The sequence below is a fragment of the Schistocerca serialis genome, chromosome 3, assembly GCF_023864345.2.
Source record: "Schistocerca serialis cubense isolate TAMUIC-IGC-003099 chromosome 3, iqSchSeri2.2, whole genome shotgun sequence".
NCBI classification, from domain to species: Eukaryota; Metazoa; Arthropoda; class Insecta; order Orthoptera; family Acrididae; genus Schistocerca; species Schistocerca serialis.
The window spans coordinates 287,671,781-287,690,756 of NC_064640.1; the positions used below are offsets into that span (position 1 = coordinate 287,671,781).

General features: G+C 38.3%; 1 protein-coding gene across 1 annotated transcript in view; it reads right to left on the reverse strand.

The window, feature by feature from the left end:
* The window catches only part of LOC126471590 (ETS-related transcription factor Elf-1-like), a 163,277-nt gene extending 145,730 nt beyond the window's left edge, over positions 1-17,547 (reverse strand). The window contains exon 1 of the mRNA XM_050099826.1: positions 17,278-17,547. Coding sequence (XP_049955783.1) covers positions 17,278-17,391 — 114 coding nt within the window. The 5' untranslated portion in view covers positions 17,392-17,547. The remainder of the gene's footprint in view (positions 1-17,277) is intronic.
* Positions 17,548-18,976: the final 1,429 nt, after the last annotated feature.

Below are 18,976 nucleotides of genomic sequence, written 5' to 3' on the forward strand. Positions count from 1 at the left end.
GGAATTCACACGGGCGTAATCAAGTATGCCTATATCACTTGGAATTCCAAATTTTTCTAGCACCTCGTTTTTTGCCACAATCACCCTATGTGCTGATCACAGAAATTTTATCCACAAGTCAGTTTTTCCTTTGTCTTCTTAGAAGCTATTCTCTGTGTTTTACTCACTGTAGTTTGATGAATCCCCATTTCTTTTGCTGTGGTGGACTGGAATATCTTGACCAGTTGCAATAAAGAACGAAAATCTTCATCCACAGCTATGACGACAGTGCTCCACCTCTTCTTTCCGTGTCTGGCAGAAAATGATTCGCAATCTATTTGACATTTCCTTCGTTGAAACGATATTGATTTTTTAATGCTCCTCTAGTGAATATAGACGTGGTCTGTAGCCTTACTAACAGTTGCGCCATATCTGCATTCTGCAAACGTCAGTCTAGTACTGAGTAGCCTTCAATTTTAGAATGATGCTATTGCATCCAAATCAAGTCCGAGCCTTTCTTTATTGATACAGTTTATCTAATGTCGAAACCAGAGCTCAAGGCGAAGGAAAATCTTCTTCCTCCGTTTGGTCCCCATGAGCTAAAGCTTTTGCTTCACATTTTATTCATAAATTCAGAAGCTTAAGCTTCGAAATTAGAAGGAAAAGCGTTTGCTTCACTTTATTCATATGGCCCATTGCATTCACCTCGAACTTCATTGATGATGAGTCTCCAAATATAACTGTTTACTAACCAAGTGTTAGTAACTGCAAATACCAAGAAACAGAATATGAAACTAGTAATTGTATCTGTATAAAGGACGTGTTGTCGTTCATCCATGCAAACTGAAATTGATAGCATCTGTTATTCAGATATTCTTTTCCTCAGATCACGACAATTTATGACAAGGTGATTACACCAACTTCCGTATCATATGAACCCCAAACCACTGAAAATTATATTTGCGATGGTGTAATTAATTGGGGCGAGTTTTATACCTTGAAACAGCTTTCAGATTTTCGTCTCTAGCCAGCCATAAAGCCATATAATAGAAGTTTCACATATTTTCATATTCCATTTTTAAATGATTACATTGACTTTATGTGTGCTGCAATCCTTTTTAAATTGCGGAAGTTACTACAAAAAAGCTAGGTTTGCCCAAATGTGAAATTCTTTACCAAGGTACAACATGATCAAGTGCTCGTATCTAGGAATAGATATTCTATTCAAATTTGGAAGATCTGCAGTCGATAAAATTTTGACAATACTGTTTTTAATACTCTGTTTTATATCATTAATTTTTTACTTTATTTACGTCCTAGATTTTCGACAAACTTTCATTAATTTAAACATTATTATGTCGAATATTATTTGCTAGGGTCGTTTTTATGATGTTTGCACAAGCATATTTGACAACAGAGAAAATTCTTTAAAGGGCATTTTACTTAATTTCCTTTTGTTAAGTGAGATATGTTTAACATATAATACAATGCAATACGGTACGAAACACTTACTGCAATTTGACACTTTTGCACTCTCATTCTTACAATACTTGTACATACATAGTTTCTAGAAGAGAGCTTCCTGGCGTCAGAGGTACAGTATATTTGCAAAATTCAGTTTGCATGATACTGTGATACTGAGTAAAAACAGTTTACTAGATGATATTGAGTTACAAATTTCATAACATGAATTCTTAACATGAGAATTTCACATATTTTTCTTTTGTTAAGTACGATATGTTCAACATATAATACATTGCAATACAATACACTTAATGCAATTTGGCACTTTTGCACTCTCATTTTACACTACATGTATGTACATATTTTCCAGGCGAAAGCTTCTTGGTGTCAGATGTGCAGTATATTTACAAATTCAGTTTTAAAGATACTGTTATATTGAATAAAAACAGTTTTCCAGAAGATACAAACTTACACACATTTAAAGATATGTATTTTGTTAACTGCCTTTAAGTGGCTTGGCAGACTATTAAACAATTGTGATCCTGAGTGATATACACCTTTCTTGCACAGCGTGGTATAACAATGATTTCTGTGTATATCGCTACTTGATCTTGTATGGTATTCATGTACAGTTTTATTTTGAATAACCATGTTTTCCTTTTTTATCATGCTTCTTTTTACATACATGACAATCTTGGGTGTATAGATAGGATCTTAAGTTCTATAAAGGATGGTTTACATGATTTTCCGCTGTTTGCATGTTTCATTATCCTCACAATCTTTTTTTTGTTTTGAGAAAGTTGTTATGCTGCAAGCGGAATTTCCCCAGAATATGATGCCATATCTCAACAGGGAATGTATGCGCGCATAATATGCCACACTAACAGTTTCATCACTTTTGTTGTTCCATATAATTCTCATTGCATAGGTCATTTTGGATAGCTTAGAATTTAAGGATGTAATGTAGGAATTCCATTTACGATTGTCTTGTAAGTAAATGTCAAGAAACTTTGTTTCAGTGGCAATATTAATTTTTTGGTTTTCTGTGGAAAATAAGTGAAATAAGAAGAGAAAGAGACCTCAAATTGAGCCTTGTGGTACACCATGGGGTAATGGAAGGTTTTGAGTGATAGGCGTGAAGTTCATTTTCTTCCATATGTTTGATCTCTGTTATCTGAGAGTGATTTTCTAAGCAGGATTTCAGCCATTCGCTCGGCAGCCCTCTTACACCATATCACTCTCACTTTCTTGGAAGAATTTCATGAGCTACTAAATCAAAGGCTTTGGTTAAATCTACGAAAATCTCTCAAACATTTCTGCGATTATCCACGGCATTTAAAATACGATTTATGATGGCGAAAGTGGCTGTTTACATACTGCGTTGTGGCCTGAAGCCATGCTGACATCCTGAGATACTATTATTTTTGTTGATAAGTCGGTTAATTGTGACGGAACTAATTTTTCAATGATTTTTGAAAAATCTGACTGGAGTGACACATGCCTACAGTTGACCATCTGCCACCGATCACACTTTTTGGAAATGGATATAACTTTTGTAGTTTTTAGCTGATGTGGGAAGATAGCACTTTACAGTGAAGAATTAAAGATATCAAGCAAGTTCCTCCGATATCTTTATAAAATAGTCGGGCACATCATCAGCCTCGGCTGAATATTTATTTTTTAATAACTTAATGGTGCCTAACAGTTCTTCCCCACTGACTGGTTGAAGGAATATGGATGTGTTGTTTACACCTATTTCAGAAATTTCCACCAATATTTTGTTTGATGTTTTTCCCATTTGTTCCTTCACTAGCTCACTAGCAATTATGATATAGCAAGTATTGTAGCGGTTAGCAACTAATTTTGAATCAGTGATCTCATTGCCAGCCTGTGTCAGTGCAATATTTTTGTGTGTTGTCACCTTCCCCTTAAGTCTCTGTACCACATTCCACATAATCCTAGTTTTGTTTGTTGACTCCATAATAAATATGTCGCTTTCTCTTAATTTTGCTTCCTTTATGACATGACTCAGAATTAATTTGTATTTTTTGAGGTAGTGATTAAATTCAGGGCTGCTACCTGTTTTTGATAGCGCAAAACTTCTTGTTTTCTTTTACATGGTACTCTGATCACTGATGTGATCCATGTTTGGGATCTTCTGCAGCCTTTACAAATTATTTCTCTACTACACACCAGTAATTAGTAAGTGAAATTTAATTAAGGAGTATTATCAAAAACCAGTAACAAGTTAAAAAAAATTGAGATAAAAGCTACTGGCAGCTAACACAATTTTTCATTTTCAAGACAGGGAAATCTGTTAAGACATTAAAGAAACTCAGTTCATTTGCAGATATCACGAGTTCCGTGATAGAAGACCTTATATCCATTTCAAGATTGAGGAAGTGTAGCGCAACTGTCCACACTTCTTAAAAATATACAGAATGTTACTCACAATAAAGCTATGTAACTGAAGAATTAACAATATCCTCAAACCATATATATATATATTGTACAGTGCTTAAATATACAGAACTCTTTATATGTTATCAAATCTGCACAAAACACAAACTCATGTCTCACAAGAAGAAAAACTGCAGAAAACGCCAGAAACTGCTTATGTCGGTCTGTAGTGCACACCCCTTCATGTGATTCTAAAATGGAACACTAAATTTAAGCACTGACCACAAAACACCATGTGTTCCTAGGTACATTATCCTCCAGAAACAACAATCTCCCCTACACAGCAATCTCTAGAAAATTAGCAAAGCTGAAAAAAGTAATGTAAACGTGAAGAGCGTTAAGACAATTACTGAATAAATTATGACAAGTATACCTCACTTCTCGAAAATCTGTGAAACGTCGAGGTTTTATGCAACTTGAGTTAGAGTACACCTCACGCCAAGCTATGTTCAATTTAATATTAAGAATGAATAAATATAACACAGCCCCTTTGTGTTAAAAGAAAGGAAATATTACTCTCCACTCTCCTTCTAAATTATCTATTTACTACTCATAAAGAGTGAAATTTCGGGTAATTAGTGAAAAATGTCGAATATTTAACCATATTTTACAAAATCGTGTGGATCGGTGAGTCGTCACTAATCTAGCAGAAACTGTCTGATCCGATTAAAATTCGCTTTTGTGATATTCCCAATTTTTTGAGATACTTGCAGTGTCAACCAATCGCATCTTTCGTGCAGTGTGATGTTAAGAATCTGTTTCTGTTTGTGTGTTTACATTCAGCAAGCAAAAGATATTTTTCTTCATTATTGTGTGACGTACAAGAAACAAATCTGAGAACCTATCTGCTCGAAGATCACAAATTTCATCCCCAATCTGCAACTTCATGTGTGGCAGAAAAGTAAATATCAATTCAACTGTATTGGAGAGCAAAATTATCAAAACTAAGTAACAAAAATTGTGTGTGTGTGTGTGTGTGTGTGTGTGTGTGTGTGTATCATGGTATCGTTATTGATATCTTTTCATTTGAGAACATATGATTCCTATATTGTTTGATTTTTATGCCCCAGTAACTAGCATTGTCCGAAAGACTATGGGAAATAAAGTGGCAGAGGTTTGAACTAACTATCTGTGCATATGCTTAGGTTTTTAAAGGAAATATGCCTGACAGATAAATAAATAATCATACTAAACTTAATTCCGTTCATCATATTTACTTTAAACACCAGATGTGTATTTAATGAAATTTGACATAATCACAGTGTAGGACAAACTGACCTCATGTATAAACTTGTACAATGTAAAACGGCCTTTGTCGCAACTTTTTTATTATTATAAAAAATGCCGTTAAACATTGTTTATAGTCTACAAAAAGTTTTGTTCACTTTTATTATTTTATTGAGACAAATACTGAATGTCTACCTTTTTCCTCTTCTGCGATTGCTTATAACTGAGAAAGACTCCGCCAAAAAAGCATTGACTGAAATGTTATTTTAATTTATTTGTTATCAGTGCGAAAATATCACTACTTGCAAATGTGAAAGCACATCTCTTATAACATTTACTTAATAACGTCGATAAGTGTTTCCTTTCTTATTGTTTGTTTGAACCTAAATTTTATTTGAATAATAGCGTTTTTTTTTTCAATCAGACTGTACATTTGTTAAGATCACTTCTTAGCTACACAACTAGTTTCGGATTAAAAAGCACCAACTATCTGTCAAAAATTCATGAACAGTATAATTTGTGAATCATTGTTGCCATTATCATGCACTGGGTAAATACACAAACTTGAATTTTTAAGCTGAAACTAGTTCAATAAATAAGAAGAGGTCTTACCAAAGATACAGCCACAGTGAAGAAATAAAATGTTCATTCAACAAATTTACACGTATAATACTCACTAGCCTAACAAAGAGACGTATCAGTTCTGTATCAGTTTGAAGAGAGGTGGAATATGTAATGAATACTGACTAGGAGCAAGTATACACAGAATAATTTGTCAAGAAATCTCAAAACTGTTTCTCCATTTATCGCGAAACTAATATAAATTACCTCTCCTCTCACCCCTAGCTCGGATCCTGGTAGAGATCCGGCCCACTGCGAAGCAGATTTATATTTTATTTCATAACCTCAAAGAAACAAATTTGTGCAGTACTTGTATGTACATACTCTGAGAGCTGTGTGTGTGTGTGTGTGTGTGTGTGTGTGTGTGTGATTTTATGTACTTAAGGAAGGCTGACGACGTTGTATCGTCACTAATGGTGGGATACACTCTGGTTGATCCCTTCTCGAACACTCACACACTAGCAATTTAAGGTGTAATGGGGAAAATAAATACGTGGCAAGTTAAATCCTACAGGTAATCAGCAGGCGGTATCCAATTAATATGTTTGTGAATGGCGCAAATAGGTATCATTCTATAAATGTATCATCACTGATTAATCTTTCAAGCTGGTTACAATAATCAAATATCTAAGGGTAGTCATCAGAAATTATCTGAGAGACAGCTGGTTGTGTGAAAATCGTATACCAGACTAAGGTAGATTGTAGAATTCCAAAGAAGTGTTTTATGTCCATTAAGAAGGTTCTTTCAATAGTGTCTTTTCAACGTTGGAAAATAGTATCCTCACCAAGTTGAACTATAGGTATAATTAAATATGGTTCAGTAACGTCTGTATTACTAACCTACAGACTTCTTTGACAGCATTAGTGTGTCACATAATTGTTTAATAAACGTGAGTGAAGGACGCTGCTGAAAACATATTGGGCTTCCTGGAAATGATTTCTTTTAAAATCACGAAAGTGGTCTATACATGTCGAGCCAAGAAATACACTCCTGGAAATGGAAAAAAGAACACATTGACACCGTTGTGTCAGACCCACCATACTTGCTCCGGACACTGCGAGAGGGCTGTACAAGCAATGATCACACGCACGGCACAGCGGACACACCAGGAACCGCGGTGTTGGCCGTCGAATGGCGCTAGCTGCGCAGCATTTGTGCACCGCCGCCGTCAGTGTCAGCCAGTTTGCCGTGGCATACCGAGCTCCATCGCAGTCTTTAACACTGGTAGCATGCCGCGACAGCGTGGACGTGAACCGTATGTGCAGTTGACGGACTTTGAGCGAGGGCGTATAGTGGGCATGCGGGAGGCCGGGTGGACGTACCGCCGAATTGCTCAACACGTGGGGCGTGAGGTCTCCACAGTACATCGATGTTGTCGCCAGTGGTCGGCGGAAGGTGCACGTGCCCGTCGACCTGGGACCGGACCGCAGCGACGCACGGATGCACGCCAAGACCGTAGGATCCTATGCAGTGCCGTAGGGGACCGCACCGCCACTTCCCAGCAAATTAGGGACACTGTTGCTCCTGGGGTATCGGCGAGGACCATTCGCAACCGTCTCCATGAAGCTGGGCTACGGTCCCGCACACCGTTAGGCCGTCTTCCGCTCACGCCCCAATATCGTGCAGCCCGCCTCCAGTGGTGTCGCGACAGGCGTGAATGGAGGGACGAATGGAGACGTGTCGTCTTCAGCGATGAGAGTCGCTTCTGCCTTGGTGCCAATGATGGTCGTATGCGTGTTTGGCGCCGTGCAGGTGAGCGCCACAATCAGGACTGCATACGACCGAGGCACACAGGGCCAACACCCGGCATCATGGTGTGGGGAGCGATCTCCTACACTGGCCGTACACCACTGGTGATCGTCGAGGGGACACTGAATAGTGCACGGTACATCCAAACCGTCATCGAACCCATCGTTCTACCATTCCTAGACCGGCAAGGGAACTTGCTGTTCCAACAGGACAATGCACGTCCGCATGTATCCCGTGCCACCCAATGTGCTCTAGAAGGTGTAAGTCAAGTACACTGGCCAGCAAGATCTCCGGATCTGTCCCCCATTGAGCATGTTTGGGACTGGATGAAGCGTCGTCTCACGCGGTCTGCACGTCCAGCACGAACGCTGGTCCAACTGAGGCGCCAGGTGGAAATGGCATGGCAAGCCGTTCCACAGGACTACATCCAGCATCTCTACGATCGTCTCCATGGGAGAATAGCAGCCTGCATTGCTGCGAAAGGTGGATATACACTGTACTAGTGCCGACATTGTGCATGCTCTGTTGCCTGTGTCTATGTGCCTGTGGTTCTGTCAGTGTGATCATGTGATGTATCTGACCCCAGGAATGTGTCAATAAAGTTTCCCCTTCCTGGGACAATGAATTCACGGTGTTCTTATTTCAATTTCCAGGAGTGTATGTTATATTCTCGCACACACATTCCACGTAATGACCACGACAACAAATCTGAAAAGGGACTCTATAGATGACTACTGACAGTGAATCTACCTGCACACCATCGCAATTCGAGTGGAAATAGGAAAAGAGTGTGGAGGGGCGAGGGTTTCCAAATTTTAAGGCACTATGTCCCACATTCTACACAGTAGACAGTGGCTTATGTGCTACAGATCTAGTTGTTACTGGCCATCTGAAAGAGTAGTAATTTTATTAGAAAGCCATATAATTATCGGTAAGTTTAAGCTCATAACTAAAACTATGTGTTAAGTCCTGAATGTATAGTAGAAACAGTGATGGCTCTAAAACGCATCCCTGAGGCACACCCCACATTGCTCCTTTTTGTGGATGGTTTTCCATCCAAGACAACGTGAATGGTGCTAGTATATCTACTCTATAGAATATATTGCTTTGCCTATTTTGGATTACATGTGAATCATACCAGGTTGGGTCGAAAGAGAAAATCAATTTGACTTGTGAATACGCTTGAGGATTTTCAGTGGTCTATTCATTCATTCTGAGACTGTAACAAAGATTCAGTGATCATAAAATGGTAACGTCGGAATTAAGGCGATACTATTCTTACGAAAGTCTCGCCGCTAAATACATAGTATTATTGTTTTTAAAAATCCCTGGAAATATTTTTCAGTACACATTATGTGTCTCATTTAAGAACTACCTGGTGGAAAAAACATTATCTCACTTTCCTTTACATTATGAGAGTGATATGGGAGCAGAAGCGAATAAATTTGGTAACAGAATCGAAGTGTAGGCACGGAAGAACGCTATGAACTAGCTAAATATCTTACTGACTCAAAAAGCCACCGTAATAAGTTGATATTTTCCAAAAACTATTGAAAGTGTCGTAATTCCTATGTTACGTTTATTTTCAGGTTATCCCATTTGTGATGAGTTGATTGAGCCGGTATACACGAATCGCATAAAGTACTGATAGATTAACTGCGAAAGTTTATTTGGTGTCGATGCCTCGGAGTACATTGACACCTCCTGAAGGACTAGATAATAACTACTTAAGTACGAGTAGTAGTCTTCGGAAAGCTGAAAGAAATATTGTTTAAAGTTCTTATCTTTGCCTTTGTCTTTATGTGTATCAATTTATTAATATATTTGCCATTTCCTCTATCACTGCATACGTAGATTTGGTTTTCTCTTTCAGCCCTGTACGCAACCTTTGTTATTGAAATTGGGTGATTATAAACGAGTTAATACGCACTTCACCAAGAATCTATTCGTTCGTGTGTTGAGATTCTCTTTATTTTGTGGTTTCCCACTTCAATCTACTTATAACATTTTACGTGGTACTTTATTCTACATACGTTAAAATATCTATTTTATTACTAAAGTAACTTAGTGCCCAAATTTCAGCATGTTGGAAATCTACACCCATGTATGTTTCATGAAAAAGTTTTCCCTCGCCAATTTTGTATTTATAACGTGTGTCATTACACTAGCCCATCTCTCAAGAAATGAGAAGGCAACAATCGTGTATGTGTCTGGGGCGTTCCTCAGAAAAAGGAAGAAAATGAATGAAATAAGAAAGAACGATTCGTTCTTTAGGTATGTTTGTATAAAGCTCGGAAGATGGAAGTTTGAAACGGTGAGAAATTGCGAAAATCGGGATATGTTTGAAGATGACAAATTTAATACAGAAAGATTTGATAAAATACTACAAAAAGTTAAAATCTTAATTAAACGAACCAATAGAGGTAAGGGAACCTGTATAAATAAATAAAATGGTAGCAGAACAAAGTGACTACAGGCCAAAAACAAAAAATATATAAATAAATAAAAGTTGGTATGCAAGAATGGGGCGCTATATTAGTATCATCATTGAATGTTTCGCGGATGAATTATGTATTAAGTATCACGAAGCTACGAAAGGACGTAGCAATGTGTAATTTTAATCACTGAAATTGTTTCTGCAACAATCTAACGATCATGTAATGTTATTAGAAAACTTTTTATTCTGTTTTACCCAATTTTACTTTACGTGCGTGACTACCTCATACTAGATTAACACAAAGTAATGTGTAATGCAATCATTCCCGTACCGTCATTCGGTATTTGTGAAGCAACACAGTTACAATATCTAAGATTTCTATTCTCCTTGTACTAGAAACATATAGCGTCACTTACGAGTTTTTTGCGTTTTTACCGATTAATAACATTTAGTGTCCTCGCTAGGAACCCGGCATAGTTTCAAGTTTCCTCTATGCTGCTTCGTTGGATTCATCTCATTTGTGTATCTATTAACGTCAGAGAAGAACTTAAAGAGAATTCGCTTCACGATAGTCTTCAGAAATGCACCGTAAATTTTTGAGAATTTTAATACAGAGAAACATATTCCGAATTTCACAACAGCTGTAGGTATCAAAGAAACTCGTTACTTGTTCTTTTGTACTAGTAAATAATTCAGTAATTTAAGTAAGAAAGATCGGTCTCAGTTATTAACTGGAGTTCACCAGCGTAGCTTATCTTTACACACTATAAAAACTGTAACAAGTCATACTCCTACAAATACCTGTGAGTTCGGGTGTTATCATTAGATGTTGATGAGCTCCGAATGGTCAAGAAAAAGATGTTTATTTACATGCACCATGTAATAAGGTAGATACCTTAACCTTTACTCGTCAATAATCATTTCTGTGCTCAATATCTTACCTGCTCCCAAAACTAAACATGTATGTGTAATTAGGTTCTCATCGAGTGAAATATCGAAGTCTGAAGTGCCTCCTCATCAGAAGAGCAACAGCTTTGTTTTGAAAGAGCTGTCAGCAGTCATTCTGCAGTAAACGCGTTTTCATAATACGTAACCAAATATTTCCTACTGCGTTTACTTTATCCTGGGACTAAAAGTATACTTCCTTATATGGTTAATCGTGAACCATATATGTTTTTCTATGAGTATATCTCTCTGATCCATATGATTACACTCCTTATTTCCTATTGTCTTCCTTTCACTATTATCAGAGGGAGACAATACTTTGTAATATTTACCAATGACAGGAGCAAATTTTATTTCCTGAGGTGATAATTGTAATATTCTGATAATAAACACAGTCTATAGAATAAAAGTCAAGGCTCTGTCTGACAAACGCCTAAAAACGTATATAATACATTCAATTCGTCCAGGTCGGTTTAGCTCCTGTTCACCACAGCTTGCGGTTTTGAAATGGACCCAAGCGCTGCTCCGGTTATGCAGAACAATTTTTCTTTTTAGGCTGCACCCTGACGCTAGAGATATAGTAATATCGCTAAACAATATCTATCTTTGATTCAAAAACTTAAGCGTACGTGATATACTCTTTCACTTCCGCCGCTTATTTCTTTCTTGTTTAATAATCTTATAACTCAACCTACAAAAAACAGAATGAGTTTCAATGTTCTACTTGATAAGATATGTGGTTAATACTTCACGGAAACGATCTCTAAGGATAAATAGAGTAGCTCATACACCGAGAATTAACTACAGACCATGAGTGCTGCTTGGAGAAAATTGCTTCACAACTTTAATTTTTACTAGAATGAAGCTAAAACAATGCTGCTAGAACTGTTAAGTGTGCAAAAAATACAACTCTTTTAGACGGAAGTAAGTAAACTTCTAAATTTGTTAATAAGTAAGTACTATGTGCTCATGAGAGAGGAAGTGAAACTGTTTTCTAACTGCGTGCCAACCACTCAATCGCAGTCACTGTCTCAGAATTTCGTCTTATATTTCACTTAACTAAATCACAAGTATTTTTAATGTACTTAACAAAGTTGAGGAACAATCTGTAAATAGGAAGTCTTAATTTATTATGCGGGCTATCCATCACTCAAATATGAAAGGAAGAACGGATTCAAGTTTTCACAAAATTTATTATTTTTACTGTTCTTAAACACTGCTCGCACTTAATCATCCTACTTTTTCCCTATGACTAGCTTGTGAGGGTAATGAGTGATGTCAGCCTCTTTCTCGAAGCTGATTTTCCTGTCTGTTTCAGGGAACTCATGCGTACACGATGCAACAGCTAGTAGAACGAACAGATTTTCTAAGATTTATTTTCTCAGGCCATAAAATGTAAGAGAAATCCATTGTGAAGTGATGATGGGAGAATGTAGCTCGTGGTTCACAACAGAAATCTTCAATTCTCTTCCGATCTTGGAATAAGGGCTACAGAGAATTTTCACATTGGCAAAAACGGTGTAGACTTATTGTTCCTATATCCGTTTTTGCGTTACTTTGTTTGTAATCCCATCTCCAAGAAATACGTGGAAGATGAAGAGTCTTACTTAAAAACCGGGCAATTTATCGGCCGAGTTCACCTCTAGACTGCACACGGGAACGACTAATAGCTACTTCGACTAACCACCAGGATATACATCCCTCGTCTGAAAGTGTTGAATTCGAAACTGAGCTTATAGGCGCCATTTTTTCTCTTACAGTCAGACATCAAGAACATTACCATTTCGAAATAATATTGCTGTAGTTGTATCCGTACAAAGCCTAAAACTCCACATGTAACCCAGTTATGCACTTTTTATTCGAAGGTGTAAATTGGCGATGTCCTGTTTCTTGTATTTCGGTTACTATCCAGAGCAGAAAACTTGTCTGTCTTTGGAGAATTCATTAGGCTCACAGTTAAATGGTGGACTGCAGTTATGCAAATATTTCGCTCGTAAATGATACAGATATTAAAATACAGACTCCAGAATTTCGGAAACATTTCTCTACCAATAAGTTATAGTAGGTATATGGGGGCAGCTGATTCCATGGTCCAGATTTTTCTTGCCTTTCGAAACTGAAAATCAATTTTGTGCGTTTTTATCGAATGTGCACGCATACATGTGACAAGACGATGTCAGCCTAGGTGTATACACACAGAAGAATCCAGTGAAACCTCTGTCCACTGAAAAGGTGTTGAATAGCACTCCTTCAAAGCTGTGTTGCTCCTAGAAGCTACAGACACAGAAGACTATATGCATAAAACAGGTAGAAACTAAATAAGTAAAAAGTCCACTTATCAGAAACATTCTGTTGTACACTAAACGGGCACATTTATTATCAGTACTTAACTACTATCTACATACTGTAGATTTATTTAGAGTCAACATGTAGCACACACTTTGTTGAAACTGTTGTGCACGGGATTATTAAGATGTACGAATCTGTTCAACCATCTCAGCACACTGACTATTATTTACTTTACAGTTCTATATTTTATTCTCCAAATCTAGCATATTCTTAGAGGAAACGATGATACTGAACGCTAATATTTATAATAATGTGGGTTGATTTATTGCACATTCTGGTAATACATAGGAATCTAGCAACAGCTGGAAGTCTTACGAGAGAAGTTGTTGAGAGAATTTCGGCGATATTTCTACTTGTTTATTCTTTTCTCTATTCGGAAAAAACACAGTCTTTTGCGTAATTAACAGACAGTTACGTCGAAGTTTTACTGACTGAAGCTCATTCTTGAAGAATGTCAGATTATAAAGATGTATTAAAAAAAGTTGGCGTCTTTAACAGTGATGAACTCTGGGATACCTAGATAGCATTGTACGCTCACATATTTTTAATATAATGTCTTACTTTCACATAAGTAGAAACTAGCGTCTAGTAAAGTTCTGTTTCACAAATTTAAGCACTAATAGATGCTATGCACCTTAATTTTTGAACCAATATCCGAGCAACATAGTCAACACTACTCAAGATTAGAGTTGTAAAAGTAAGTAGGCGTAGACTGCGGTAGCTTTCCTAGTACCTTCGGTCAGTTAAGATCATAACCGCGTTACCTGTACATTAAGTGTGTTGCATACCTATCGTGCTTCATCTCATTTCGATTGCATTGTTTGAATATGCTTTCAGTGTCTTACAGTATTCCCCTTACAAACCAGAAGATGTGAACCGTCTAGAAACTGAGTGTGGTTCTATAAAGGATCGCGTCACCTACGAAACATTTCTATTCTACATAGTTATCTTCCTCTCTGTTACTTATAAATAAACAGTATCTATAGCAAAATTGAAATTTTCGTTGTTTAATTCAGGTTTTATTCGAAAACTGTTGATTCCCAAAGTGAAACATTGGGATATTGTAGTAAAAATAAAAAAAATAATTATAGATTTATATACAGCGCTAGAAAACGCAATTTCGTCAGTAAATGTTAACATTTTAAAAAATGCAAACGAAAAAATATGAAGCATCGCTTTAATACTTCGTTGAGCTTATATAAAACATGCTTCTGTTACTGCTAAACAACGTTTGCAACTATTAATTACAACAGAAAATTCTTGCTTTTGATCATGCTGAAGAACGATCTATTGGGAACGAAATAACACCAATAATCATCACAAAAAATTTTTTTTTTTATTTGTGCATGTAAACTGTACTTGCGTCAAAAGTAATTGTTTTGGTTACATAGAAGAGCAAAAGTTACGGGAACAGCTAATGTTTTTACTTATAAAATACTATTTATATTCTGTATGGATATAAAATTCACAATTGACTGACACTGAACCATGTCCGGTTCTAATTATGTACAAAACAAACAAACAGAAATAAAGAGAAGCCTTCGGTTGCCATTTCTTCTCTGACACGTTTCTTTCCCTACCAATACTACCGATAATACTACCATTTACTACGTCATTTATGTGCTACAACAAAACTAAGGAGTCGTAGTTTTGGTAGAGTACAACTCTATTCAAGACACTAAAATTTGACTCTATTAGCTGCATACACATGGGCAACAAAGCACTGTTTAGAAACACGGAACAGAACAAAATTTCACGATACACTCCATAGGATTATGGCACAAAGTAAACGTAGCGAAACACCTGTTGTGAAAGACTAACCTATTTTGAGCTTAGTAGTGGAAGCTGGAAACCTAAGATTGAGCACACTGGTGCATTTGAATGGTTTCAAGATTAGCATTAGATTAGTAAACCCTCTTAAAATGTACAATTGCGCATGGTACCAATTCGCAATTCCGGCCAGTCTGGTATTGTCAGTATAGGGTGTAAAACAAGACATTTTGTACTTATTTTACATGTGACATAACACTGAAGACCTTAGAGCTATAACTAACAAGTGCGTAAACTATAAATTATAACTCCCTTTCAATAAAATATGGAGTAGTAAAATTTACGGTTGGTTTAGTGCCAATGTAAAGTTTCCCCTCCTTTAGTGTTGTAAGTTTAAAGCATGCATGAAAACGTCACAGCAAACCGTTTTAGGCAAACGTGCTCTAAAGAGACACTGTGCCTTCACTCAGACTTGTTTCAGACGAAGGTTATTTTTCTTAGGAATTATCCTGGTTGTTCGACTGGTTTTACTGAGGGGAGTACGTAGTTTTTAAGAGAGCTTTGTTACTAATGTAGAGGCAATAATCTTAGCCGGCAGTATGGCATTGTGGAGAAAGTTTCTAGTAATACACAGTAGGAGAACAAAATACGTAAATAAATCTCCTGTGCCCATTTGCAATGTGTAAAACATGCTTTAAGGAAATAGAATTACTTCCAAGGTATACTTCAAACATTTTAAAATACGCACAGTTTTATCTAAGTGCTTTATTCATTAAAGTGCAAGTGCAAAAAAAAAAAAAAAAAAAAAAGAAAAAATGCCTCCCAATCATATTGCGCATAGTCCTAACAAGTTCTGTTATTTTTATTTCAAAATTGCTAACAGCTGATTTTCCCCCTGAAAACTGGGCAGTATGGTGAAAACCCCTTAAAGGGTGACGCCCGTAATCTGTATATAATAAAGGAAATGTCCTGACTGACTGGCTCATCGCTGACCAGCCCAAACCACTAAGGACAGAAACTTAAAATTTGGAGAGGGTGTTAATCTTGTACTCTAAGGCGTCGTTTAAGAAGGAATTTTTCGAAATTCCACCCCCAAGAGGGGGAAATAGGGGATGACTGTTTTTTGAGAAACGTCGCTATTATGGCAATTTTTAAACTAGACCTACGAAAATTGGTATTTGATTTCTCGCTCAGAAATAAAGAAATACGTGTTTCAGAATTATTGGAACCTTAACCATTAAGTGTGTAAAATAGTGGGTAATTTTTTTAAATAAACCACAATTAAAGAACAACTAAGCATTTTAAGGTACATCTATAAAAACTGTTATCTGACTTTTCGGTTAGAAATAAAAAATGCTTTTTTCCATTGTTTTTAGAAACTCAGGCCCTAATAGTGTGAACTAGGGGATGATAATTTTTATGAGATTATTTCATTATGAAAGCATTTTCAAACCTAAATCTATGAAAAATTGTAGTTGGTCTCTCTGTTAGAAATAAAAGTGAAACACGTGCTTCACTGTTTTTGGAAATTCAGTCCCTAAGGAGATGAAATAAGGGGTGAAAATTTTTAAGAAAATATTTCGTTACATTAAAAGTTTTTAGAGCTAAATCTACGAAAATTGGTATTTCAGTTCTCGGTTAGATATAAAGAAATACCTGTTAGGAGATGAAAGTTCCTATAGAAATATCGCCATAAGAAGGCAAAAGTGACGATTAACGAAAACCTTGAATTCCTGCTACCATAATCGCTTTTTGGTCAGAAGTAAATTGGGCAAAGACTATTCTTCTTCGGCCTTAATTGGCGTGAAAAGTTTAGAAGGTGTTGTAATTTGTGAGCAACATAAAAATTCGATTATTGAAAAACGAAAAATATCTGCCCAAACCACACAGTCTACGCGAGCGAAGCAGCGGACTCTAAGCTAGCATGTGATATATGGATTTCTCCCTCTGCCGTTGTCACATAATATTCTTGGCGTGTGTGTGGCTAATTTAATTGTAATATTAGCACGTAGGCGCCACAGAGCGAAACCGTGGCGGCCAGTGGACATCGCCACGAGCTCTCGCGCAGCTGATATCCTCGGTAAATACGGACAAACAGGCATACTCGGCCCATAACATAGTTATTTGCACACGAACGCGTTCTTCGTATTGCTGTGCCACTATCTTCACTGTACAGCAACACTGACGCACGACTCGCGTGGGTGCGCAGGAGGAACGGCGGTGTCGCGGCGGCCGCCCTAAGGTTTGCAGAAAATGCGCGGAAGTGGAGTCAAACCTGGTGGTATCCGGAAGCGTGCGAGAGCATTCCGCCGCAGGCCCGGCGCGCCGGGCTCTTGTGGCGCGGCGGGCGCGGGCCGGGCTCGGCTGGCGCGCTGCGTTCGTCGGACATGGAGGAGTCCAGCGGGGTACTCGCTACTGGCCGCGGGCAGCAGGGCGACGCCGTGCGACTGGCAGCGCACTCGCGCTGACGGGCCAGCGTGGGGGAAACAGATTTGACGCGTGCTAACGGAAGCGCTCAATTGCGGCGTGCGACTCACCCGGCAGCAGCGCGCGGACCGCCACCACTGCGCGCACGCAGCAACCGCCGCCCCTTTTGTATCTCGGCGCCACTCACCCAGCACACCCCACTGTCCGCCCCCCTGCTCAGCGCCGCCATTTTGTCAAAGGGCTGATGCTCTCTTCGTAATGATTACAATAACTTAAGCTACAACTTGCTATATCTACATCTACATGGATACTCTGCAAATCACATTTAAGTGCCTGGCAGAGGGTTCATCGAACCACCTTCACAATTCTCTATTATTCCAATCTCGTATAGCGCGCGGAAAGAATGAACATCGACAGGATGTTACAAAAAGGTACGGCCAAACTTTCAGGAAACATTCCTCACACACAAATAAAGAAAAGATGTTATGTGGACATGTGTCGGGAAACGCTTAATTTCCATGTTAGAGTTCATTTTAGTTTCGTCAATATGTACTGTATTTCCTCGATTCACCGCCAGTTGGCCCAATTGAAGGAAGGTAATGTTGACTTCGGTGCTTGTGTTGACATGCGACTCATTGCTCTACAGTACTAGCATCAAGCACATCAGTACGTAGCATCAACAGGTTAGTGTTCATCAGGAACGTGGTTTTGCAGTCAGTGCAATGTTTACAAATGCGGAGTTGGCAGATGGCCATTTGATGTATGGATTAGCACGGGGCAATAGCCGTGGCGCGGTACGTTTGTATCGAGACAGATTTCCAGAACGAAGGTGTCCCGACAGGAAGACGTTCGAAGCAATTGATCGGCGTCTTAGGGAGCACGGAACATTCCACCCTATGACTCGCGACTGGGGAAGACCTAGAACGACGAGGACACCTGCAATGGACGAGGCAATTCTTCGTGCAGTCGACGATAACCCTAATGTCAGCGTCAGAGAAGTTGCTGCTGTACAAGGTAACGTTGACCACGTCACTGTATGGAGAGTGCTACGGGAGAACCAGTTATTTCCGTACCATGAACAGCGTATGCAGGCACTATCAGCAGCTGATTGGCCTCCACGGGTACACTTCTGCGAACGGTTCATCCAACAATGTGTCAATCCTCATTTCAGTGCAAATGTTCTTTTTACGGATGAGGCTTCATTCCAACGTGATCAAATTGTAAATTTTCACAATCAACATGTGTGGGCTGACGAGAATCCGCACGCAATTGTGCAATCACGTCATCTACGCAGATTTTCTGTGAACGTTTGGGCAGGCATTGTTGGTGATGTCTTGATTGGGCCCCATGTTCTTCCACCTACGCTCAATGGAGCACGTTATCATGATTTCATACGGGATACTCTACCTGTGCTGCTAGAACATGTGCCTTTACAAGTACGACACAACATGTGGTTCATGCACGATGGAGCTCCTGCACATTTTAGTCGAAGTGTTCGTACGCTTCTCAACAACAGATTCGGTGACCGATGGATTGGTAGAGGTGGA